The following is a 26,741-nucleotide window of genomic DNA, read 5'->3' on the forward strand; positions in this document are numbered from 1 at the left end:
TTCTTTGCTTACAGTAGCAGAAATAGTACACTTAAAACCTTTAAAACTAAGGGTTAGACTCTTGTTATTTGAATATTACTTGAATATTGAGATCTGTAAAAGGAGCCATTGGTTGGGCGTCTGGTAAAGGGCCTTCTATTGTGTCATTTCCATCTTGTGGAATATACACGCTTTGAAATTGTGATTGGTCTCACTTTCAGAAAAGGTGTCAATAGATCTTTCCATCTTTTAGATTGTTTAATAGAATAGAATAGAATAGAATTTTTATTGGCCAAGTGTGATTGGACACACAAGGAATTTGTCTTGGTGCATATGCTCTCAACGTACATAAAATAAAATATACATTTGTCAAGAATCATGTGATACAACACTTAATGATTGTCATAGGGGTCAAATAAGCAATGAAGAAGCAATATTAATAAAAATCTTCGGATATAAGCAACAAGTTACAGTCATACAGTCAACATGGGAGGAAAAGGGTGATAGGAATGATGAGAAAAACTAGTAGAATAGAAGTGCAGATTTAGTAGAAAGTCTGACAGTTTTGAGGGAATTATTTGTTTAGTAGAGTGATGGCGTTTAATATTACCTTTGTACATTATTTGAAATGTTAAAAAATATAATGCATCCATAAAACTGTTTTATGAAGAAACATGCTGTAACTTTAGTTAATAAAAATACTAAAATACTTCAAGAAATATTTCCTTTAATAAGTGACAGCTTTCTTAGACAGGAGAAAAGTGGCAAATCTTAGTGTGTAAGAATGCTTGACTCCTTTTGACTAATTCTAATCTAACATGTGCATTAGATACATAAATTACACATCTGCAAAGACTTTCATTATTAATTGTATACCATTGCTGACATATTAACTTAATAGAGCTCAAGAGATAAAGAAAAGGCTGAGAGGAAACGAAAAGCAGAGATTGCTAGATTGCGGAGGGAGAAGATCATGGCACAGATGTCTGAGATGCAGCGGCATTTCATTGATGAGAACAAAGAACTCTTCCAGCAAACTTTAGAAGAACTTGAAACGTCTACCTCCAGAGTTCATGATCACAGGTAAGATCGAAGTGTCAATAAGCTTTGGCAACCTTTAGAACAATTAATCAGTGGAACAATTTTCTTCTAGTAGTTGTGAATGCTCCAACACTGGAGGTTTTTAAGAAGAGATTGGAGAACCACTTGTCTGAAGTGATGTAGGGTTTCCTACCTAAGCAGGGGGTTGGACTAGAAGACCTCATAAGTCCCTTCCAACTCAGTTATGTTATTATTGTGTTCTAACTAAATGTTACTTAGTTTTAAAACATGAAACTTCATTTTATTGTTTTGCAGTAGCATTTCCATCAGTGTTCATATTTCTAATTTCCTGACCATTCAACTTATGTCTGCTTGTGTCTTGACAAAATTGTTTCAATTCAGTTGTATATGTTACTCAAAGACAGGGAAATGCAGTTTTGAACAATTCTCTCTCAGTAGGAGACTTGCTCTGTTTTGAATGTTAGAATAAATTGAAAGGTTTGAAAGTAATAGATTTACTCCCTTCTCCAACCAATCATCCAGTACAGTAGAGAAAGAAGATAATTGGTACTTGGTTTCTTCCCACTCGCCCCATCTTTTCTCTTGCTGTTAAAAGGAGCATCACACAAGCAAAACTCCACCTGTAGGGTTAAAAAAAAGTTTCAGCTTTAGTAATCATTTTTTCATTATAACAGTGATATGTATTGTTAACATTTTGCACTCACCTTCCACATTCAGTTGATGATTACTTAGTATGTTGTAAAAATAACAATGTGAGTACAAGAAACTGAGCAAAATTATTTGACAAAAATACAACAAGTACAAGTAGCCCATAATTGGAACCAGAGCTTTGATTGATAACTGAAATAGTTGTTAAGTGTTAGCCATGTGACCTCTTTGCTCAGTGACCATAATCTCAGCACTCCCCATTGCGGTACTTAAGCAATCTCAGGTGAACTGAATCCCTCTCCACTCCTGAAGAGCTTCAGGGAGTCGGATTTTGCCTATAGCAGGCAAGAAGGTTAAATCCTTAAGCCATTCTGCTGCTGAGCTTCAGGTAGGCATGAAAATTCTGAATTTCCAAGCCTATTTAGATTTCCAGGCAAGCATGGAGCCTAAAATCCTACTCCATGCCTTTGTGGAACTCACTGTAGGTGTGGTAAGGAGAGCCCCAAATTCTGCTTGCATTTTGGGAGCAGAGATCCAGGCATGTATGGAACATGGACCCAAAACCCCTGGTCACATGACTATCAGAGATGTGGGTAAAATTTTGTGACAGATGTGCTTACCTGCTGTAAAGCATTCAAACAAAATAACAGAGTTGGAAGGGATCTTCAGCATCTTCTAGTCTTTCAGTCCAACCCATTGCTCAGGCAGGAAACCCAACGCCATTTCTGACCAATGATTGTCCAACCGCTTCCTTTCTGAGGCCATTGCAATTTTGAATGGTTGTTAAGCAAGGATTGTCTATACCAGTGTTTTCCAATCTTGGCAACTTGAAGATATCTGGACTTCAACTCCCAGAATTCCCCAGTCAGCATTCGCTGGCTGGGGAATTCTGAGAGTTGAAGTCCAAATATCTTCAAGTTGCCAAAGTTGGGAAACACTGGTCTATACTACCTGCAATTAGTAAGGTATACAGATAAATTTTTATTGGCATTTAATTGTCAGCAGTTTGAACTTAATTCTAAAAAGGCTATTTCCGTCTTTTCTTTTTGTATTTTAAAAACCAATTGATATTACAATAAAATAAAAATATGTTTTTATTCACTGGTAAATATTTATACTTAATAGCTTTCTTCAGCTTCTATTATACTAATATCTCAATGGAGAATTCAATCTAAATAACTTTCCATATTCTGAAAATAGTTTCAAATTGTTACAAAAAACTTTAGCACACTTAATTGCTTTAATATATGTTGGTTTTATTTAGGCACGCTGTAGAACATTTCTGGAGAGGAAATACAGCATAAGATGATTTGGATAAAAATATTTGCATTCAGTTATACATTGTTTCAGTAAATATTCCAACTAAATGCTTACTAACATTATTTCATTCTAGTCCTTCAGTTTCAGATACCAGGCTTATTGCCTTGGGTCCTGAGCAGACTAAAGTGTGTGAACAAAGACAGATAGTTACTTGTATCTTATGCCAAGAAGAACAGGAGGTCAAGATGGATAACAGAGCAATGGTGCTGGCAGCATTTGTTCAGAGATCAACAGTCTTGTCCAAAAATAGGAATAAAGTGATTTCAGATCCTGGTGAGTAGTTTATATATCATTTGAAGGACCATATAATAATAATATTCAAATGCACAATATTCTGTTTTGAATTATACAGAAAGCTTTTATTCATTATATTATAAAACAGTGTTTCTAAACTTTGGCAGTTTTGAGATGTGTGGATGCTGGTTGAGGAATTTTGTAACTCATCTTAAAGTTACAAATGATGACAAACTCTGCTATAAAATAATAATTAACCCAGCCCGTTCACAAGTATCCTAATGCTAGCTTGGTGTACTGGTCTTATGTTATAAACAGTTTGGTTTGCAGAATGTTTCAATTATTTGGCTGTATAAGGAATGTGAATAATCTGTTTGTGACTATTATCTCTGTTATTTTTCATATACAGAAAAATATGATCCATTATTTATGCATCCAGACCTGTCATGTGGAACACACACTGGTAGTTGTGGACATATTATGCATGCACATTGCTGGCAAAGGTAACTTTTTAAAAATATTAACAGGTGTTAAGGAAGCTGTGTTAAAGCAGCTAAGATACATTTTTTTCCCTACTGTCTACTATGCTTCACCAGTCATGTAACACATTTTGTTTTATTATTGCCAAGAAAGTTGTTTTATTCTTGCTTAGGCTTTCTACTATGTGCTTGATGAAACATAACTCTCGGCTTCTCACAGTTCATTTGACTAGGTTTTTTCCCCCTACACATTTGAGATACAAGAATACTATTGAGAAAGCGAGTATGTAAAAAAAAATTCGTTATATTATTCTGTTTAGGACTTACTGCTTAAGAGAACAGTGTCATTCCTACTCCATGTTTATTTTATGGCAAATAAAATTGCAGCATGTTTCTTAAAATTAATACACTCTTTTCAAGTAGACATTCTCATTTTGTCAAACTTTAGGTGTTGAATGAAATTTATTAGGAAAAAGTTGTTCAAAAAATTCTTCAGAATGATAAGAAAATATTACAATACTTTACTATAAATCAGCTATTTTCTTACTTACCTTTTAATTAAGATAAACTTACTTACCTTTTAAATAAGATTCAGTGCAGAATTTTTCAACTGGCCATGATATAGTCCAAGTCTGGGCTGAATTTGAGATAGGATTAGGAGCCCCAGTGCTGCTTAGAACATGGGTGATCATCGTGGGTGGTGATGTTATGATATGCAAAGGATGACAGAAAGTTTTATCTTTTTGTGATGGCCAGAGAACAAAATAGATAACTATCCTTTTTTTAAAAAATTGAAAAAATAATGAGAGAGAAGAGGGAAATGGGGGAAGAGGGAGGGAGAGAGAGTGTCTTTATGAAGACAGCATATGTATTGCATGGGCCAGGAGAGCTGATAAAATATCTACAGAGCCCTCACATCCTGGACATAATCTGTTTCAACTCTTCCCCTTGGGATGCTGCTATAATGCATGGGATGCTGCTATAGGGCATTGCATGCCAAAACAACTAGACACAGGGACAGTTTTTTCCCCTCGTGCTATGATTCTGCTGAACACCTAATTCCCATAATACTACCTTGTGTCTAAGTATATTTACTCATATGATATAGCTGTAATAGTATTATTACTATTATTACTATTACACTACGAGTCTTCGGAGAGGGGCGGCATACAAATCTATTATTATTATTATCCTACTCATATTTTCTATTACCTCCTCTTATCGGTGGTATTATTGTTGTTGTTTTCTGTTGCATATACACTTAAAGCTTCTGCACTGGAGACAAATTCCTTATGGGTCAAATCACATTTGGCCAAAACAAATTCTAATAAAGTATTCTAATATCCAACAAATACTTTAGAACTAGTATTATAATATTATGCTTAAGGTACTGCATGTTGCTTTCTAAAGGTATTTTGATGCTGTGCAAGCAAAAGAACAAAGACGACAACAAAGATTACGAGTGCATACAAGTTATGATGTAGAAAATGGTGAATTCCTTTGTCCTCTCTGTGAATGTTTAAGCAATACCGTCATTCCTCTTCTTCCTCCTCCAAGGACTTTGTTTAGCAGGTTAGTAATTCCATGAAATACTTTGTTAATTAATAATTAATATTAATTTATTGTTGTAAATTAATACAAAAATACAAAAATAAATAAGTAAGTAAATAAGAAAGGAAGGTGAGAGAGAAAGAGAAAGAAAAGAAAGAAAGAAAGGAAAGAAAGAAATCATCTTGCTTAATCACCTTCACATTCGCTTAATAACCTCTGGAAAAAAGTCATAAAATCATGTGCAGACATTTCATAATTGAAATGGCATGAAATGATTGGCATGATTTACAGCTGTAATTAAGGCCCAATTACAGTCGTAAATTGAGGACTGTTTGTTCATGATAGGTATGAATAAATGTGCTTCAGTTTGACAAGACTTTGTTTATGCATGTGGAAACCATAAAGAACTCAGCTTGAAAGAATACCCATGTATCATTCTTGGTTTGGGGGCCTGCCTACTGTTTGCCTTCCTTGTTGACTTCCCACAAAGTCAATGGGGAAGCTGGCAAGGAAGGTCACAGGTTGCTGGGGTTAGCTTCCTCTATGTGCATGCCCAGTCCCAGCCCCTTTGCCGTTGTGCCACACCAACCACTCATAGCTCCCCCTGTGAATCTTTTCTGACCTTTGCCAGACCTCCTTGGCACTCTCATATGCACCTTTCCTGGCCTATGACATGCCTCTTGCACACAGACTCATATTCATCCTGGACCCATGCCGACTTGTGCTGTGCCTTTCATGCATTGTCACATCTTCCTGTCACGTGCCAACTATTCCCTGCCTCCCCGCACAATTCCTTGTTCTCGCCTCTCACCTGATAACAACCATTCACCTGATTTCGGTTGTTGGAAGCCACCTGGAAGTTCCCTCATCTAATTGCTCTGGGATTCCCTGAACAGCAGAAATTGCTGTTGCTAAGTAAATTAGGCCCCATCACTTATCATTCCATTCCCAATTTCTATTGAAAGTCAAAGACTACTTCTAAAAAATGCTCGTAGGTAATGTTTTAATATTTAAGCAATATTTTACATTTGCTCATTTTTGACAGATTAGACTTTGCAAAGGAACAAAATCTAGTTCAGTGGATAAGAAGAATATCTCAGCAAATAAAAGCATTGCTTATGCTTCAAGATAAGGAAAGTGCCGGTAAGTATAAATTTTAAATTTATACTGCACTTATTTATTGAAAGATGCTAAATAGAGTAATGTCTTTCTGGGTTTTTTTCTTTGGGGAAGGTATTTTTTCTTTGTATAATACTGAGATTGTTTTGATCTTCAAGACTGAATTAAACTGCTATCTCACCCTTTCTAAAGATTAGAGGCATTATGAATAGTAATGATAATTTATTGTTAAAAATATATTGTTGTTATTTTTAGATAATCTTCCTTGTAATAACTCAGAAAAAATGAGTGAAGCACATCTACCTGAAGGATTTAGGCCAGAGCTTCAACCAAAGTATGTATTGGTTGCATTGATTTTTACTAATGTATACAATATAAGTAGAATAATTTATGACATTAGCTTTTCAGCTAATACTATGCCTGCTTGTATTTATATTTATCCGTATAGTATTCATCTTATGGAGACAGACATACTGAGGATACTTCCTTTCATTCTGGGATAAAAAGTTGTGCCAGAATCAACCTAGTTACTATATTTATACTGTTTAGAAGTCTGATACTTTACTTAGGATTTGCTTTTTTGTTACAGTATGATTCAGTGGCTAGTTTGAATATTCAAAATCTAACCACAGAATGTCCAGGCCATAGCATTCAGGGATAATTAGAACACACTGTGGATTTTTTTAGGTGTGTTAAAAACAAAGAGTTACAATCTGTGATTATTTGTTTATTTTATTTTATTTATTTATTTATTAGATTTGTATGCCGCCCCTCTCCATGGACTCGGAGCGGCTTATTATGTTAATTGGATAGTTTGGATCCAATTATTCATTTTTCTGGCTAATACTTTACCAGCAGAAAAGATTCCTAATATTTATACGAATTCCCAACTTTGCTCTGAATGTTGGGAAACCCCATCACAATAGTTTTGTAAGCCAAAAAGGTTTTTAAAATAAATGTATATTCATAAGCTGCTGTAAATGTATTTTTGTTTAAATTGCTATTTAAAACATAACCAAGATTATTTGAAATAATGATATGAAATTAGTTCTTCAATATCTTTAAATATGTCACCAAATCAATAGAATATTTATTCCCCTTTTTGAATGTCAAAAACCATGATACTGTATATACCGTATATACTCGAGTATAAGCCGACCCGAGTATAAGCCGAGGCACCATTTTTTGGCACAAAAACTGGGAAAACTTATTGACCCGAATATAAGCCGAGGTTATAAAATGCAGTGGTTACTGGTAACTTATAAAAATGGAAACCAATAAAATTACATTAAATGAGACATCAGTAGATTAAATGTTTTAGAATATTTATTTTAAAGAGGGTAAACAATATTTATTTCAAAGTGGGTAAATAAAAGCAATCTGATATTTACAATAAATTAAATAAAATTAAATAAATTAAAAAGTAAAAAAGTAGTTCAATCAGCAACCAAGCTAAAACCTATGAGTCAAAATCCCTCAAAACAGTATTTTAGAGACTTAATTTTTCTCTCTATAATCCAATGATAAAGTAGAGAGAAGAACAAAACAATATTTTTTCAAATTCAAATTGCACAATAATTTCACAAAATTCTTTTTCCCATCTAAGAATAAAAGATTTTCAGAGACATAAAAATTGCATAACATTCTACCAAACTACCCCAAGCCATGCAGCCAAGTTAATTACTGAGTAAATTTATGTACAGGATTGCATATTAAATCAACTCTTTATTCTGAGTTAAGCCTTACAGATTTCAATAGGACTTACTTACAGGCAACTGCACAGATGGACTGCAGTTTTAAGCATATCTATCAGCAAGTTCCCAAAAAACTGAGACTTATTCTGAGGTAAATCCACACAGAAATAACAATAGATTTAAATCCAAGAGGTAAATATTAATATTATTTTAACACTAAAACTTAATGCTAAGTGAGTACAGAAATGCTAAACATCTTAAGTATTCATGAATCTCTATGGGGTAGAAGAAAGCAGCATAATGTATCTTATTTTTACAATCTACTGATAGGCTAAAATTAGTACGATTGTATATTGCTTGTACCATAACAAATCTACAGAATGAATCCAACAAAGCCCTTAAAAAGTACTCAATTCCTTTTTCTTTTTCTTCTACCCTTCTTCCTTCTCTCTCTCTCTCTCTCTGTCTCGCTCTCTGTGTCTCTTGAGAGAGAGGGGGAGGGAGGGGGGAACTTTATCAAAGTTCTATAGAAAGGAGACTTTGAAAAAAAGCAGAGAGAGAACTTACCTCAAAATCTAATCAGGGAATTAGTGCAGTAATTGTACAAGCTGGAAACTTTGCTGGACCCGGGGAAGGGAAGGCAGCTGCAAGATGCCGACAGGAGCTCCAAGAGGGAAGTAAAAGGGGGCTCCGAGTGACGCGGCTGTGGGAAGGGTAGGGCAAAGTTGCCAGCCAACTGCTCCGACGGCGTGTGAGAGAGGAACAGACGATGCGAAGGTCGGGGGGGGGACTCATGAAGCAGGAATCCCCTCCCCCCTGACTTCGCATCGTCTGTTCCTCTCTCGCACGCCGTCGGAGCAGTTGGCTGGCAACTTTGCTGCGTCACTCGGAGCCCCGTTTTACTTCTCTCTTGGAGCTCCTGTCGGCGCCTTGCAGCTACCTTCCCTTCTCCGGTCCAGCAAAGTTGCCAGCTAACTGCTCCGACGGCGTGCGAGAGAGGAACAGACGATGCGAAGGTGGGGGGGGGACTCATGAAGCAGGAATCCCCTCCCCCTTGACTTCGCATCGTCTGTTCCTCTCTTGCACGCCGTCGGAGCAGTTGGCTGGCAACTTTGCTGGACCGGAGAAGGGAAGGTAGCTGCAAGGCGCCGACAGGAGCTCCAAGCAGGAAGTAAAAGGGGGCTCCGAGTGACGCGGCTGTGGGAAGGGTAGGGCAGCTGCCTTCCCTTCTCCGGTCCAGCAAAGTTGCCAGCCAACTGCTCCGACGGCGTGCGAGAGAGGAACAGACGATGCGAAGTCAGGGGGGAGGGGATTCCTGCTTCATGAGTCCCCCCCCGACCTTCGCATCGTCTGTTCCTCTCTCACACGCCGTCGGAGCAGTTGGCTGGCAACTTTGCTGGACCGGAGAAGGGAAGGCAGCTGCCTTACCCTTCCCACAGCCGCGTCACTCGGAGCCCCCTTTTACTTCCTGCTTGGAGCTCCTGTCGGCGCCTTGCAGCTACCTTCCCTTCTCCGGTCCAGCAAAGTTGCCAGCCAACTGCTCCGACGGCGTGCAAGAGAGGAACAGACGATGCGAAGGGGGGGGGGGGGGACTCATGAAGCAGGAATCCCCTCCCCCCTGACTTCCCATCGTCTGTTCCTCTCTCGCACGCCATCGGAGCAGTTGGCTGGCAACTTTGCTGGACCGGAGAAGGGAAGGTAGTTGCAAGGCGCCGACAGGAACTCCAAGCAGGAAGTAAAAGGGGGCTCCGAGTGACGCGGCTGTGGGAAGGGTAGGGCAGCTGCCGGGCTCCCGCGGTGCGCCCTCTTGTGGTCACCCGGCACCCTCTTGTGGTGACCCGAGTATAAGCCGAGGTCGGGTTTTTCAGCCCATTTTTGGGGCTGAAAAACTCGGCTTATACTTGAGTATATACGGTAAATGGGAGTGTCAATGGAAGCATTACCATGGATGGGATCAATGAAATAAAAGAAACTAATGACAAGGCCATTAATGTTAAACACTTCTCCATTTAGTCACTGATAATTGCCAGTAAATCACATTCAGTTCTTGGTGACTCTGTGGACAAATATTTGCTATGTTGGTCTGTGATTCTTTCTTCTGTCTCTTTGATTTCATCCATACACCTTATTATTTCACTTTCCTTTCTTTTATTTCCTTCTCAACCTTGCTTGTCTGACAGGATGAACTGCCATGACACTGGTAGAATCAGTTTTTCTAAACTATCATCCATTCCCGTCATATGCTCAATATCAACATATGTTAAATTTTGCTTGCTTATCATTGTCTGAAAGGAGCATTCACTGGTTGTTTCTGCAATATTCTCAGTAACAATAAAAGGGTGTGTCAGCCCAGCCCCGTGAAAGTTTTATTCCTTGCCATTTTGGACAAGCAAATGAAGTTTAGCTTCTAAATATCACGTCATAACTGTTGTCTATTTTAAATTATGTTTATTTTCAATTAATTAAGGAATCCATATTCTGAAAGCATCAAAGAAATGCTGAAAACGTTTGGTACTGCAACATATAAAGTTGGTCTGAAAGTTCATCCCAATGAAGAAGATCCACGTGTACCTATAATGTGCTGGGGCAGTTGTGCATTTACTATCCAAGCAATAGGTAATATTTATTGATTAAAATGTTAGCAATCAGTGGAGGGTGATCCAGTTTAGATTTTGTTTTCCCTCATTTAATTATGTTTTTTATATTCTGCAGAACAAATTTTAGCTGATGAAGAAAAACCATTATTTGGCCAATTGTCTTGCAGACAGGTAAGACTAACAACTATCATAGCCTAAATTATTGAGGGATAGAGATATAGTATGTGGTGAAGTTATGAGTCTATTGTAAAGTTAAAAAATAGTAGTTTATAACATAAACAGTAGGTTGTGAGGAACACTGTGACATTGTTTCCTCATATCAAAGGCCACTGCATATTAATTATTCTAGAACCGTGATGGCGAACCTATGGCATACGTACTACAGGTGGCACATGGAGCGCTCTCTGCGAGCATGAAAGCCACTGCCCAGCTCAGCTTCATTGCGCATACAGTGCCTCTCGCTTGGCCAGCTGATTTTCGAGTCTGCGGAGAGGGGCGGCATACAAATCTAAATAATAAATAAATAAATAAATAAATAAGTCTCTGGCGCAGGGTGCATGCACGGGAGATGTGGCTTGCCCTCCCGTGGTCCATTTTTGGGGGTTGCTAAGCCCAAAATGGGCCACAGAAGGGTGTTGTGTGCGGATGCGTGGGAGTGGGGGGAGCACAGGAGTCATGCACACAGGATTGGAGCCAGGAAGTTAAGCCGCAATAGAAAATGGTCTGACCATGACAAAGGCAACACTTCTAAGCCCCTTAGTCTCAGATCATTACTCAATTGCCCAGCGAGGAATACCATGTTGGGTGCGTGCCCCCCCTCTTGGGTCGGACCCTGTACTACTTGAGTCAGGTCCATGGCTGTCATGGTGGCCATGAACTCCTGCGCTAACCCAGAGGTTTCGCCGAGTGACGGCAGGTTAAAATCCCCCAAGACAATAAGTCTGGGGAGTCCTACCGCCAGTCCAGCTACCTCCTCGAGCAGCACAGGCAGGGCTGTTCACACGCAGCTGGGAGGCAGGTACGTGAGCAACAAGCCCACCTGAATCCCTAAGTCCAACTTCACCAGGAGGGACTCACAACCCGCAATCTCTGGAGCAACAAGTCTACGCAGGCAAAGACTCTCCCTGGCTACAATAGCCACTCCTCCCCCCCTTCCCTGGGGTCGAGGCTGATGCCATACCTGAAACCCAGCTGGGCAAATTTCGGAGAGAGGAACTCCTCCCTCCGGGCCAAGCCAGGTTTCAGTCACACATGCCAGATCGGCCTCCTCATCCACATGTGGCAGGGCAGGGGAGCATGGGGTGTCACATGCATTCACAGGGGTGCAGAAAACGTTGGGGGCATTGCATTATGGGTGTGGGTACATGCGCACCCCCCCCCCTGTGCTCCCCCACTTTTGGCTCAAGACAGCAAAAAGGTTAGCCATCATTGCTCTAGAATTTCAATACGGCCAGTAATAATAAATGTATGTATGTATGTATGCATGCATTCAGGTATGTACATATGTACGTGTGTATGTATGTATGTATGTATGTATGTATGTATGTATGTATTTGTTTATTCATCCATCCATTCTGCCCTTATTTTACAAATAACTCAGGGCAGTGAACCTATCCAACACACCTTTCTCCTTCTATTTTCCCTACAATAACAAATCTGTTAGGTGTGTTGGGCTAAGAGCATGATTGGCCAAGATCACCCAGCCAGGTTTCATGCTAAGGCAGGACTAGAACTCACAGTTTCCTGATTTCTAGCCTGCTACCTTCTTGTTCTTTTAATTATTAATTACTAATTATCAATCCACAGATTTTCATTTTTGTTATGAATTTGGCTATTTGTGTATCATTTTTGTTATGTTCTATTTAGGACGACTGTCTTACTTCATTAACACGATTTGCAGCTGCTCAGTGGACAGTTTCTTCACTATTAGCAGTACAGGGCCACTTTTGTATGCTTTTACCATGTAAGTTCAAGGTTATGATTTATTTAATTTCAGTTATAAAGATAGACTTTGAGTACATGAAACTGCTTGAGTACTGTTAAATGTCATATGAGTCATCAATTGATACCATGTTTCCCCCCAAAATACGACCTATCCTGAAAAGAAGCCCTAACCCGATTTTAGTAGGGTGAAGTGCACGCGTAAAAATCAAGGTAGGGCTGGGGGGGGTGGAACTGTCCCATGCGCCCCACACCCATTTATCTTAAGACTACTGCAGCCAGGCTTCCTAAGCCCTAACACCTGTCATGCTGATGCTGTCGGCCCCTTGTGGCCATGTGCTGGTACTATCACTCATGGCAGGAGGCCCCTTGTGGCCACAGAACAGTCCAGCAGCAGCACAACAGGTGTCGAGACATGAGAGGCTTGGCTGTGTTGGTCCTAAGGTAAGTGAGTAAAACATCCCTCAAAAATGCTTATTTTGGGGTCCAAAGGTAAACAAGACCTGGCTTTATTTTCAGGGGAAACATGGTCCTTTCTTGTTGACAGACGTTTGGCTTGCCTTAAGAGTACATTTCCATATGAGTTGTGTCATTCATCAACATGGAATGCAACGAACTATATAGGATATATATCAGATTTAACAGAACTCTGGCAGTGGGTTATGTTCTATATAGTGTCTTCAATTTGGGGCAAAATGTGCTTAGATAATGTGTTTTACTAAAGCATAATTATGATTGTTGCTAATAAGAGTAATTCTGCTTGCCCTAGAAGAGATGTGAGTTTTAAAAGTTATCCTTCCCAAAGCATAACAAAAGATTTAAAATGTTGGTTTGCCCTGTGTTCAGATACTCCTCAACTTACGACCACAAGTGAGTCCAAAATTTATTTAGCTAAGCAAGCCATTTTTAAGTGAATTTTGCCTCATGTTATTACCTTTCTTGCCACAGTTGTTAAATGAATCACTGCTGTTGTCAGTAACAGTTTTCTAGCATCTTCAATAGAAGTTTTTCCTATTTTTGCTAGCTAACAGTTCTTGTTGGAAGTGACAGACTCCAAATTTGAGAATGAAAATAATGGATATAATAATTTTCTATTTCTAAGTTGTGGGCTTTTATCCTATAAATCAGTAATTTTGTAACCCTGTTTTAAAAAATCTATCAAATATATTCTGAAGCTCATGAAATTTCAAAATCTAGATAAATGACTGAATTGGTTATTTAGCTTCTATTGTTTTAAAAGTACATTGAATGCTTCTGTACCAAATTCCTTGTATGTCTAACCACGGCCAAGTAAAGTAAAGTTAAAGTGATTAACTCTTGTTTATATTTTAAACATTCAGCACTGGTGCCTTATGAAAAAAGTGGAAATCTTCCATGCATTCTTGATATCGACATGTTTCATTTATTGGTAAGTGATTAAAAAGCCCAATAGTATTGCTGCAGAAAATAGGATTAGCAAGATGTTTTCCTAAATATAAATTGGTTTAGCAATTTTTTAAAATTAAGTACAGAGTTCACAAAAATTTTTCAAGGTAGATCACTATTTACACATGGTCCAGAACTTCTGAAGTGTCAAATTTCCCTTTTTTGTAGTAGCAGTTCAAAACTGTTCCTATAATTGACTTTAGGAGGAAGAAAGATGTATATTCACCATTGCACATAAATGGCGAGGAGGTGGAGAGGGTTGGTAGTTTCAAATTTTTGAGCACTTATATCTCAGAGGACCTCTCATGGACTATGAATGTTAATATGCTTGTGAAGAAGACACAAAAGAGGCTGTACTTCCTGAGAATGCTCGGGAAGATAAATTTATCTCAGCATCTGCTGTTGTCCTACTATCGCAGCACTATTGAGAGGGTCTTGACATACAGCATTCTAGCCTGGTATGGGAGCAGCTCTGTAGTGAACAAGAAAGCTCTACAGAGAACTATTAAAACTGCCCAGAACATCATTGGGCTCCAGCTACCCACCCTGGATGACATCTTCACATCTCGCTGTTCTAGAAAGGTGCATACCATTCTCAAAGACTCTTCTCATCCTGCTTACAATCTTTTTGAACTGTTGCCTTCTGGCAGAAGATACAAAACAACTAGAACTCGGACCACACGTTTCCTGAATAGTTTTTATCCCAGAGCTATACTCGCACTTAACAACGAACTAAAGGGTCACCATCAGTGAACTGTTGGGCAATATTACTCGGTCTGTCAGGTAGATGGTTGAGTGGTTCAGGGTGGGGAATTTTGTAGTGGGTGGGTCTTTTTATTCAATTTTTTATTCTATGTTTAAATTTACCTATTCTGTTTTTATGTATGGTGGGACTGGTCTCTGGGTGTCACACGACTTTCGTTGCCAATGACAATTCGTTGTTTTGACAATGACAATAAATGTATTATTTATTATGCTTAATGCCAAGGAGGTTTGTTTTGCAAACACGTATTTATTTTCCCTTTTATCATCTACTATTTTCTCCTTTATCTGCAGGTATGCTTGATATTCTCTTTCCCTGCTGTACACTGTCAGGACTTTTCAGGAGTCAGTCTTGCTACAGGAGATATTCATATCTTCCACCTTGTCACTATGGCACATATTATACAAATAATACTTACCTCATCCACAGGTAAAGCATATTGACTAGATTATGTTGAATTTTGTGTAGGAAAATTAGGGTTACAATAATGGAAAATGTACATGGAAGTCTGGCTTATGTTTTATTTTATGGCAACTGAATATTTTTGAACAAAGAAAATAGAGTCATTGCAATGCAATGATATATATGTATATGAAAATTGAGGGTTAAACTTTACTTTTTATTATTTGTATATTTTCATCAAGGATTTCACTGTTGTGAAATATTCGCAATTGTTTACAAATGGAAATGGTTGTATAAATTCTAAATTTAAAATTTTTGTAAACTATAAATAATACATGTATTATATATATATAATATATAACATATATATTATTAATACATATATATATATATATAATATGTAGCATTCTGTTTTCAAAGTATTTCAGCAAATGTACTTGAATCAAAAGTAAATTTGAATGAAGGGTTTTTTGAGTGTTACTGGAGAAACCTGCTGTCAATTTAATGGGCAAGGTAAACTATATAAGGAAAGCAGTGGGAATAGAAGCTGACAAGCTGTAATCATTGTGTATTGAAATCACACCGTTATGAAATAGGAGAGAGATAAATATATCTATCAAGTTTCATTGATTGTTGAAATTCTACTAATAAAGTGGGTTTAGAATAGGGGTAGGTAAACTATTTGACTTTTGAATGCTCATTTCAGCCATTCTAAAAGTTTTCCAATGCTTTTCTGATTATTTGAGGAGTTTGAACTGAAAACACTCTTGTTTCAAATTCAAAATAAATGGTTTTGAGCTTCATTAGAATAGTCAAATAAACAAAATAAAGCAGTTTGTACATTGTTAGTTTACATTTTGTTTGCTTTTTCAGAAGAAAATGGCATGGACCAAGGAAACTCTACTGTTGAAGAAGCTGCTGTTCTTGCTTTGCATAAGAATATTGGCCAGTATGTGGGCAGGTAAAACAGATGGTTTGAATCCTAGATTTTTCTATGTATTGTTTTCTTTCCCTTTTCTTGTGATTCTCAGATTATTTTAAAGAATGCAAGCAGATTCTTACAGTTTAGCACTGTTTCAATTTGAGTTCTAGATTATTTGGACATTTAGGACCAAAGAAAGCTGTTTGAACATATTTGATATTACTGGAAGGTAGTGTTGAATAACCTTGCTGTAAATTTGGTTCTTAAAGAACCAAATTTAGCTGACCAATGGCTAGTATATTTTGGAGCAATCCGTGTTTCCACGTGTCTTTAAAACTAGTTTAAGCATTTATGTGGTAGGAAATAAAATTACCCAAATAAAAATACTAATTTGACCTGGCTGGGATGATGAATATATGGTTTTTAAAGGTTCTCATTACATTTTATATTTGTATTGTTGATATTGTATTCTTTTCATGCTGATTTTAATTCCTGTTACTATTATCAGTTGCCCAGAGTTCATTGAAATTGAGCGGCATATAAATCCTACTAAATAAATAAATATTTATGGTATAGAAAGCAGATTAGTTCTTTAGAAGATAACTTTAGAAGATAACAAATTATTGTCTCCTTATTGTTGGAGGGATATGATGCACAACGTTTTCTTAAAAAATGTGGGAATTGAATGTCCATATTTGATAAGTATGAAGAATTATATGAGTCTTTATCACGGGTGTCCAACTCAGTTTCATAGGTGGCTATATTGGGGCTGTGGTTGACCTCGGAGTGTGTGTGGCCAACTGGGTGGGCATGGCTAGCTTGACACCACTCACTCTGCATGGCTGACTGGGCGTGGTCAGCTTGATGCCACTCCCCAAATTGCTGGCATGTTACATCTTCGCACTTAAGTAGATCAGACCGAAGGCACGCTGGCTCCATGTTTACTCTTTGCATTGGATAGACCAGGCCAAAGTGACATGGGCCGATCGCTTACATTTTCCAGGATGGCCCCATGGGCAGGATCCGGCCTATAGGCCTTGTGTTTGACACCCTGCTTTATCATGTTATTTATCTTTGCTGTATCTTGATATGAAGATTAAGGTGGCGCTTAGAAGTCATGAAGCACCACTTTGCTAGTCTGGCTACATTGATTAAAAAGCTTAGACAGAAGCTTCTATTTGCAGTTCTGCATCAAAGAAACATTTACATCCATATGCTACAATACTCCACTTTCAGCATTATACAGTTCTGTTGTCATATAAATGATTTCATGTATATACGTAAACTAGGTTTTTTTTACCCATGTAGGGTTTTGACCCTGTAGTTATAAGATAACAAAGTAGTTTTTAAAAACAAGCTCAATAAAAAAAAAATAATCCCATTTTTCTCTTTTAGCTGCTAGAATCAAATGTAGATTAAATGCATAATTTTTAAACCTGAAATTTTCTTTGGCAAAAAGCAAAATTATTTTATTTCTAGTGCCTTGAAAGAAATTTCTTCTGGATGGCACCTATGGAAAAATATCAAAACTGGGATCATGCCTTTTTTGAGGTGCTCTGCTATGTTCTTCCACTATTTAAATGGAGTTCCCATACCACCAGAATTGAAAGGTAAATTTTAGTTGGCTATATTGGTTTGAATCCTAATAATGCTTTCTGAATAGAATAGTTTCAAACTACTCAGATGAAGAAATGAAAACATCCAATTGCCTTGCTTCAATGTCCATCCAACCTTCTGAAACTGATTTTAAGGTGTACAGGTGTCTACTTAGGGCAATAAAACTATTAAAACATGTAATTCACTTGAAAACTGATATAGACATAAAGGCCTGCATTGGACCAGTGATACATTTCAGCTGACAGGGTTTTTGTGGGGAAACTAGGAGGAGGAAGGTGTATGTTTGCCATCTTGAGATATTTTTAAAATTATCGAAAGAGGATTAAAAAATAAACATATAGAATATAAATGATTTGAGTGTGAATACATTTTCTGCCTTCATTTAATGAGGAAGTAGGGAAACTAAAGTAGACTGTGTTTTCACTATTACTTCTTTGTTGTGATAGATGCATATAATTATTGTGTGTTATTTAGCATGTAACAATAGAATTCTTTGCAAATATATCAATATTAATTGTAGCTAATTATAAATATACTTTTTTTATGTACAGCCAATGGGGCAAACCAGTTTGAATACTTATGTAGCTATCTCTCCTTGCCAAGCAACCTAATTTGTCTTTTTCAAGAGAACAGCAAAATTACAAATACATTAATAGAAAGGTAGGAACAATATTTAAATGCACAAATGTCTATTTAAAAATACAAATCTTGCATGGTGTTTATGAAGTAGACTTTTGAGAGGGAAAACTGAGCAATAGCAGTGCAATTAATGGGGGGGGGTTGTTTAAAAATAAAGAATTCTTGTGAATTTATGTGCTAGGTCATAAATGGTATATTCTTTCAAATACTTGAACAGTCATTACAGGCTTACTTATCATCAGTATTTACCATTTGATGATTTGAATAGGATCAGGATGGTGAAGAAGAATGTAACTATCTGTTTATACAAACAAACAAACAAATAAATGATTCTGCTATGTTATTTTTACTGAAATAAAATAAATCCCATTTTTAAGAATATTTGTGTTATACTGGATTATATTTATAATTGCCTAACTATATACATGTATTGTAGATTAAGGAAAGCAAAGTATATGATTCTTTCACAGGAAATAAATACGGTTTTTTTACCCCTTTTTTAAAAAGCTGGTGTAATAACAGTGAAGTAAAAAGATATCTGCAAGGCCAACGACAAGCTCTAAGGTGAGGATTTCTTACCTACTGAAGTTTTTATGACAGTTGAAAAATAGGAACACAAAGTCTACCGTTATTGAAATTAAGCAGTACAGGTAGTTCTTGACTTGTAACAGTTCATTTAGTGATTGTTAGATGTTACAAAGCACTGAAAAAAGTGACTTATGACCACTTTTCTCACACATGAACATTTCAGCATCCTGATGGTCATGTAATCAAAATTAGACACTTGGCAATTTACTCATATTTATGGTGGTTACAGTGACCTGGGCTCATGTAATCCCTTTTGCAAGCTTCTGACAAGCAAGTCAATGGGAAAGCTAGAATAACTTAAAAACTGTGTTACTAAATTAACACCTGCACTTAGCAACTATGGCAAGAAAAGTCTTAAAATGGAACAAAACTCACTTAACAAATGTCTCATTTAACAATAGAAATTTTGGGCTCAAAGAGAAAGAGAGACAGACCGACAGACGATAGAGAGAGGGAGATAAATAAGGGCTGCATTTATATATTTCTAAATATTGGAAGAAAATATTTAATGAATAGATTACAAGAGTTTAAACATTTATTGCAAAAATGCTAGACATCTAAACACCAAACAACTAAACTGAACAACTGAAATTTAAACAGTAGTTCTCTCTGCCTCTTTTGTTGCTCTTTTATATTATGATATACTTAGCATACTTATTGCCAACCAATTTTTTTGTATTTGGAAGCAGCATCTCAACATTTGCAATATGGACTGTGGTCCACATGGAGCATGGAAGAATGTATCTGTTCTGTATAACAGAATGGTTATAAAAAGTTACTATATTATCCTAATAGTTAATTCAATTTTCTGTAATAGATCAAACTATTTATATACTGAGTTTGATAAGTAGTTTCGAATTTTATGTATGATGTACTTTGCATTTATGATTTCAGCTATCCACGAGAGTCTAATAAGTTAATAGAACTTCCAGAAGATTACAGCTGCCTAATCAATCAAGCATCTAATTTTTCGTAAGTCAAGCAGAAAGCATAAGGTGTTTCCTGATCCTCTGATTTCTACTACTTTTCTCCGATCTGCTGCTCTGTTTTCTTTTCCACATTCTACATTCCATATCACAACTGTAAACAAATTTTGTGGGTGGGGGTAACACAATGAGGCTACAGAAGGGAGAAAATGTGGGCTAATTTCTGTTGTATCAGGCCATTTTCACTTGTAATACTTAGAATCTAAGCCATAGTCTTTTAACTGGAGTATATATATCTTATTTTTCAGAATATAAGACGTAGCTTCCATCTCCACCCCCCAAAGAGGGAATACAGCGTTCCCTCGATTTTCGCGGGTTCGAACTTCGCGAATAGCCTATACCACGGTTTTTCAAAAAATATTAATTAAAAAATACTTTGCGGTTTTTTTCCTATACCACGGTTTTCCCCACCGAATGACATCATATGCCATTGCCAAACTAATAATTTTTGCAAATAAATAACAAAAAAAATGATTATTGTTAATAAATAATTATGTTTATAAATATCAGGATCACTAAGTGTCTTATTCAATGGTGAGTACCAGTAATAATGGTGAGTAAATGGTTGTTAAGGGAATGGGAAATGGTAATTTAGGGGTTTAAAGTGTTACGGGAAGGCTTGTGATACTGTCCATAGCCAAAAATGGTGTATTTACTTCCGCATCTCTACTTCGCGGAAATTCGACTTTCGCGGGCGGTCTCGGAACGCATCCCCAGCGGAAATCGAGGGAACACTGTACATCAATTTTTGGTCTCCAGAAGCCCTACCCTCTCATCCCATTTTTAAAAAATATCGGCCTATTTTTCACAAAAATGAGGTATGCAGAGGATTTGGGAGGTCTGCAGAGTGCTCCTGGGGGCTGGAGAAAGGCAAAAACACTCCTGCTTTTGAAAAGGATGAAAAATAGGCCATTTTTTGGCAAAAAAAATGGGATGTTTTTGCTTTCCCTCAGCTCCAGGAGTGCTCTGCAGGCCTCCCAAACCCTATGTGCACCCTATTTTTGAAAAAAAAAAGGGTGACAATGGGCCAGTTTTTGCAAAAATTGTGTTGTTGCCTGTCCCCAGCAGCACCCTGCAGGCTTCCCAAATCCTCTTTGTACCCTGATTTTTTTTTATTTTTTATTTTGCAAAAATGGATGAAAAACTAGTCCGTTTTTGCAAAAAAACAGGGTGTGCAGAGGGTTTGGGAGAATTGTAGAGTGCTCCTGGGGGCTGAGGCGGACAACAACTTTTTTTCCCTTACTTACCTCTTTGAAATCTTGGTGCATCTTATACACCTGTGCGTCTTTTAGTCCAAAAATTGCGGTATTTAGTATGTCATGGTAACAAATGCTTTATTATATTAGCCAAATGTTTTGTTTCTTTCAAAGGTGTCCAAAGTCAGGTGGTGATAAAAGTAGAGCACCAACCTTATGCCTTGTCTGTGGAACTATGTTGTGTTCTCAGAGTTACTGTTGTCAAACAGAACTAGAGGGAGAAGATGTAGGAGCATGTACTGCACATACATATACATGTGGCTCTGGAGTTGGAATCTTCCTCAGGTAATCATATGGGTTTACATATGATTGTAAGAAAAGAGTAAATAATGACAAATGATTTAGCAGCAAAACCAATTTATTCGTTTATGTAATTTACAAGGCTGTCCATCTCATTATGACACTTTATGAACAGGGTTCATAAAGGCAAGTTCTTACTGCCTATAATAACATTTCCAATTGTAAATAGCAATACTCGTGTAATAAATTCTGATTTTTTAATACAGTGGTACCTCTACTTAAGAACTTAATTTGTTCCGTGACCAGGTTCTTGAATAGAAACGTTCTTAAGAAGAAGCAATTTTTCCCATAGGAAACAATGTAAAAGCAAATAATGCGTGCAAACCCATTAGGAAAGAAATAAAAGCTCGGAATTTGGGTGGGAGGAGGAGGAGAAAGAAGAAGAGGAGGACAGTCGCTGCTGAAGGAAGAAGGTGAGGTGAGGTGAATCAAAAAGTCCAAAACTTTAAGGCTTAAAAAAAAAAAGAGGGACTCTGAGGCGGCAAGGAAGAGTACGCACCTCCAATACACCTGGTGCGAGGCTGCCTCCACACACTGGCTGCTGCTGCTGCTACCTGCTTCCTCTTATTTATTTATTTTATTATTTTATTTATTTATTTATTACTTAGATTTGTATGCCGCCCCTCTCCGAAGACTCGGGGCGGCTCACAACATGTAAAAACAAATCATAAGCAATCAGACAAATTTAAAATATTTAAATATTTAAAAAACCCATATGCTAACAGACACACACACAGACATACCATGCATAAATTAAACATGCCCAGGGGGAGATGTTCAGTTCCCCCATGCCTGACGGCAAAGGTGGGTTTTAAGGAGTTTACGGAAGGCAGGAAGAGTAGGGGCAGTTCTAATCTCTGGGGGGAGTTGGTTCCAGAGGGCCGGTGCCGCCACAGAGAAGGCTCTTCCCCTGGGGCCCGCCAACCGACATTGTTTAGTTGACGGGACCCGGAGAAGGCCCACTCTGTGGGACCTAATCGGTCGCTGGGATTCGTGCGGCAGGAGGCGGTCTCGGAGATATTCTGGTCCGATGCCATGAAGGGCTTTAAAGGTCATAACCAACACTTTGAATTGTGACTGGAAATTGATCGGCAGCCAATGCAGACTGCGGAGTGATGGTGAAACATGGGCATACCTAGGTAGGCCCATGACTGCTCTCGCAGCTGCATTTTGCACGATCTGAAGTTTCCGAACACTTTTCAAAGGTAGCCCCATGTAGAGAGCCTTCCCATGCTGAAGGACTCCCCTCTCCTCTTGCCCGCTCGCTTTGTAGCTGGCACCTTTCCTTCACTGTGGTGACTCCTCGGCTGCCCAGAGCGAAGGGAGCGTTTCTTTTCTCTGGGTGCTGGCAGAGGTTTATTCCCTCTCCAAGCGCCCAGAGAAAGGAAAATGCTTTGTTCGCTCTGGACTGCCAAAGCCTCCTTAAGCGCCAACGAAAGTCTCCTCTGGCAGCCCAGAAAAGCCTGAGATGGCCAGGATTAAAGGGGGCAAGAAATGGCAAGAAACTGGCCAGGCCTTTGTGCGACTCTCAAATTTCCTGGGAATTTTTTCTGGACTCGGGTACTTAAGTAGAAAATGGTTCTTAAGAAGAGGCAAAAAAATCTTGACCACCCGGTTCTTATCTAGAAAAGTTCTTAAATAGAGGTACCACTTTATCTACTTTTCAGTGTTCAAGACCTTTACATATTTTATTGCTATAAAAGCTTAAATGTTAAAATATGTCACCAACAGCACAACACACCAACAGCACAAAAATTAAAATAGCAAACATTCATGCATATTCACCCTGGCTCTGGGCCTGTTGAAAAATTCAGTTTAAAGATTTTCCAAAAGTCTGCAGGCTTGGGGCCAATGGATTGGGAGATGGTGTTGTTATTTTTGAGGACAAAAACAGTGACACTCTGGGCACTGCTTGTTGATGTGAAACACTGTCCATTATTTTTCCAGATCTTATAAACAAATCAGAAACAATATAAAGTATAATGTGTACAATGAAAAGCATTTCAGTTGAATACCAGGTAAATAGCAAAGTTATAAAAGGCTATAGCATTCATTGGGTTGTCACAGATGCTGACAGTAATTTGCTGATTTAGATTTTTTGTTTGTTACTAGTATCAGAATACATAGTCACAATTTCAAGTCCATCTAAAAACAAAAACAAATAACATAACCAACTTGTAGACTTCCATGCCCAGGAATTTAACCGTGTCTTTAAGGCCTTGCAAATGGCAAGCAGGATTGGGGCTAATCTAATCTCCAGAGGAATGCTGTTCCAAAGGAAATGCATCACTATGGAAATGATTTATATCTTGGATCTCATAAAAAGTCCCTTTTTAATTGACAGGGCACATAGGACATTCCCTGAAGGGTCTGATAAAGTGGGTAAAAGTAATCAGGGAATTATAGTCCCCAAAAAGGTCTCATTACTCCTGTTTATGTGATCAATTCTAATCTCTAGAAATTGATGGAATAATTTATTGGACAATATTAGGAGATTGCATACCATCTTTATTCTGTCTTTTTTTTCCAGAGTACGTGAATGTCAAGTGCTATTTCTAGCTGGAAAAACAAAAGGTTGTTTCTATGCGCCTCCCTATTTAGATGACTATGGAGAGACTGATCAGGGACTCAGGTAAGTTTTTCAATATTTGGTTTTGATACAAAGACTGATACTATATGCTAATTTCATTCATCCTCCTTTGATAATTTTTCCAAAAATGAAGGCATGAGCTGCATAGACTATTTTTGTTGAAATAGTCAAAGTGGCCACTGTACTCATCCATATTCTGTTTATTCAGTATATAATTGCAGATTAAAAGAAAAAACATTTTAAAAAGTAGGATAAATCTAATAGTAATAATTATAATATTTTTAAAGAAGTTGAATTAAATATGAGGTAATTATTTTAGAGTGAATCTTGTTCTGGCTTTATAAAATGGATGTACAGTGATACCTCGTCTTACAAACGCCTCGTCATACAAACTTTTCGAGATACAAACCCGGGGTTTAAGATTTTTTTGCCTCTTCTTACAAACTATTTTCACCTTACAAACCCAGTGCCGCCGCTGGGATGCCCCGCCTCCGGACTTCCGTTGCCAGAGAAGCGCCCGTTTTTGCACTGCTGGGATTCCCCTGAGGCTCCCCTCCATGGGAAACACCACCTCTGGACTTCCGTGTTTTTGTAATGCTGCAGGGGAATCCCAGCAGCGCAAAAATGGGCGCTTCGCTGGCAACAGAAGTCCGGAGGTGGGGTTTCCCAGTGAGGGGAGCCTCAGTGAAATCGCAGCATCACAAAAACACAGAGGTCCGGAGATGGGGTTTCGAGGACTTTGGTGTTTCTGCGATGCTGCAATTTCACTGATGCTCCCTTCGCTGGGAAACCCCACTTCCAGACTTCCGTTGCCAGCGAAGCGCCCGTTTTTGCGATGCTGGGATTCCCCTGTAGCATCGCAAAAATACAGAAGTCTGGAGGTGAGGTTTCCCATGGAGGGGAGCCTCAGGGGAATCCCAGCAGCGCAAAAACGGGCGCTTCAGCGGTTGTGGTGCGGTGCTGTCGCTGTGTGTTTCCCGGTCCTCCGGGTTTCATCTGGCCTTTTGCGTTGATTGATTGCCCTATCGGGCGACCGCGGACCCGTAGAGCCCAAGGTCTTTGAGGGGAAGTTTGCGTGCACCCGGGGGTGTTCGGCGGACCCCCCCCCCCGGGGGACGGGAGATCCTCCAAATCATCAACCAAAGAGATCAGCTTTTTTTTGCTGATCCGGAAGCGCTGCGCTCTGCTTTATTTTAGAAGCCGCGGTAACGACAGATACCTTTGGGGGTGTTATTGCTTGCTGCAGAAGGACTGAGGACGGTTTTTGGATTTGTGGTATACGTGTTGGATTACTCCCTGCGAAAGAGACATCCCGACTCCTTTTTTGAGTCTGAAGAACGAGAGGCGGCGACTTCGATCTGTGAGTGTTACGATCCTGGCAAAGATGGCGACGATGACTCGCCGGAATTTACTTGAAGGTTTTTAAAATGAATTTTCGCCACGTCTATTTGTGATTTCGACTTGCCCTAGAACTATCAGCTACACTTTAAATTTTCGCAGGGAGAGAAGGTTTAAGTAACATGTTTTGAAGGTAGGAGAAAGTTCAAACCCCCCGCAACAAGGAAAATAATATTTTTGCTATTTGTCTTTGAAATAACACCTTGATTAGTTGGAAAAAAAAATAAAATAAAGCAGATTAGAGTTAAAACAGCAACCGGAAAACCCCGACCCTATTTTTTTACCTACCATTTACCCTTACTTTCCATACCCTTTTTTGCCTTAATTTTGCCTTAATTTTCATTACTTTTCACCTCCCTCCTTTAATATTAAATAAATAAACTTTGCTTACTTTTGAATCTCATACATAGATAGATATTTTTGGTTTTTTTTTTCTTCTCTTAATTCTCACTATTATTACTCCTTTTCTTTTTGGACATCTTTGCATATATTGGATTACTTTTGGATACTTGGAAATTGAACAACTTGGACAATTTGATATTAGGACACTTGAATATTGGACGTTCATAGATCTGGAACTTTGGACAACTTGCTAATCCTCGACTGTCTCCTTTTTTTTTTCTTATCCTCCCTGGAACTTTGTCATTAAAATTTATTTCATCAACTACAAACAAAAGTTTTAACGAAACCATTGACTTTACTCTTTGAATTTATACCCCAGCAATATCCTTCTATCAAACTCTCAATATAACTGAACTGAACTGTACTGAATTGGATTAACTCAATAGCACCATATTGTTGTTGAACCACGAACCCTTTGATTTGGATTGATTTGGATTGAATTCCTTTTAATTTACTTAAATCTTATTTTGATATCTTTGGACTATATACACTGACAAAACCTCCTTATCCAATTGTGTAATACAATATTTACTTTACCTGCTGAACTATTTATATAAATTATATTGTATTATATTATATTAAGATAGATTGTACTATATTTAGCTAGAATATACTGATAGATTACCTTGAGTAGATAGCTTTACTTTATATCAACATTAAACTTTAGACTTTATTATTATTTATCCTTAATTAACTTTAAATAGCAAATAGTAACCGGACTTTTTATTTTATTTTATAACTTACAGTAAATTAATGTTTAAGATTTATCTGATCTAATCAACTTAAGTGATTCAACTGATTTAATCCCTTAATAGAGTAACCCCCCGAT

General features: G+C 38.0%; 1 protein-coding gene across 4 annotated transcripts in view; it reads left to right on the forward strand.

Annotated features, from left to right (window-relative positions):
• UBR2 (ubiquitin protein ligase E3 component n-recognin 2) overlaps positions 1–26,741 on the forward strand; it is a 97,359-nt gene that overhangs the window by 60,320 nt on the left and 10,298 nt on the right. For 2 of the 4 annotated variants that reach the window (XM_070734510.1, XM_070734509.1), the window contains exons 29-46: positions 881–1,062; positions 3,083–3,282; positions 3,653–3,746; positions 5,133–5,294; positions 6,319–6,416; positions 6,648–6,726; positions 10,554–10,702; positions 10,799–10,854; positions 12,550–12,646; positions 13,965–14,032; positions 15,106–15,241; positions 16,088–16,175; positions 17,616–17,746; positions 18,305–18,413; positions 18,900–18,956; positions 19,875–19,952; positions 21,337–21,507; positions 24,053–24,154. In XM_070734510.1, the coding sequence (XP_070590611.1) occupies positions 881–1,062; positions 3,083–3,282; positions 3,653–3,746; positions 5,133–5,294; positions 6,319–6,416; positions 6,648–6,726; positions 10,554–10,702; positions 10,799–10,854; positions 12,550–12,646; positions 13,965–14,032; positions 15,106–15,241; positions 16,088–16,175; positions 17,616–17,746; positions 18,305–18,413; positions 18,900–18,956; positions 19,875–19,952; positions 21,337–21,507; positions 24,053–24,154 (2,057 nt within the window). Of the gene's footprint in view, positions 1–880; positions 1,063–3,082; positions 3,283–3,652; positions 3,747–5,132; positions 5,295–6,318; positions 6,417–6,647; positions 6,727–10,553; positions 10,703–10,798; positions 10,855–12,549; positions 12,647–13,396; positions 13,495–13,964; positions 14,033–15,105; positions 15,242–16,087; positions 16,176–17,615; positions 17,747–18,304; positions 18,414–18,899; positions 18,957–19,874; positions 19,953–21,336; positions 21,508–24,052; positions 24,155–26,741 lie in introns of those variants that run through there. The other 2 variants (XM_070734511.1, XM_070734512.1) reach the window with 2 other exon arrangements.

The sequence above is a fragment of the Erythrolamprus reginae genome, chromosome 1 (genome assembly GCF_031021105.1).
Source record: "Erythrolamprus reginae isolate rEryReg1 chromosome 1, rEryReg1.hap1, whole genome shotgun sequence".
Classification (NCBI taxonomy): domain Eukaryota; kingdom Metazoa; phylum Chordata; class Lepidosauria; order Squamata; family Dipsadidae; genus Erythrolamprus; species Erythrolamprus reginae.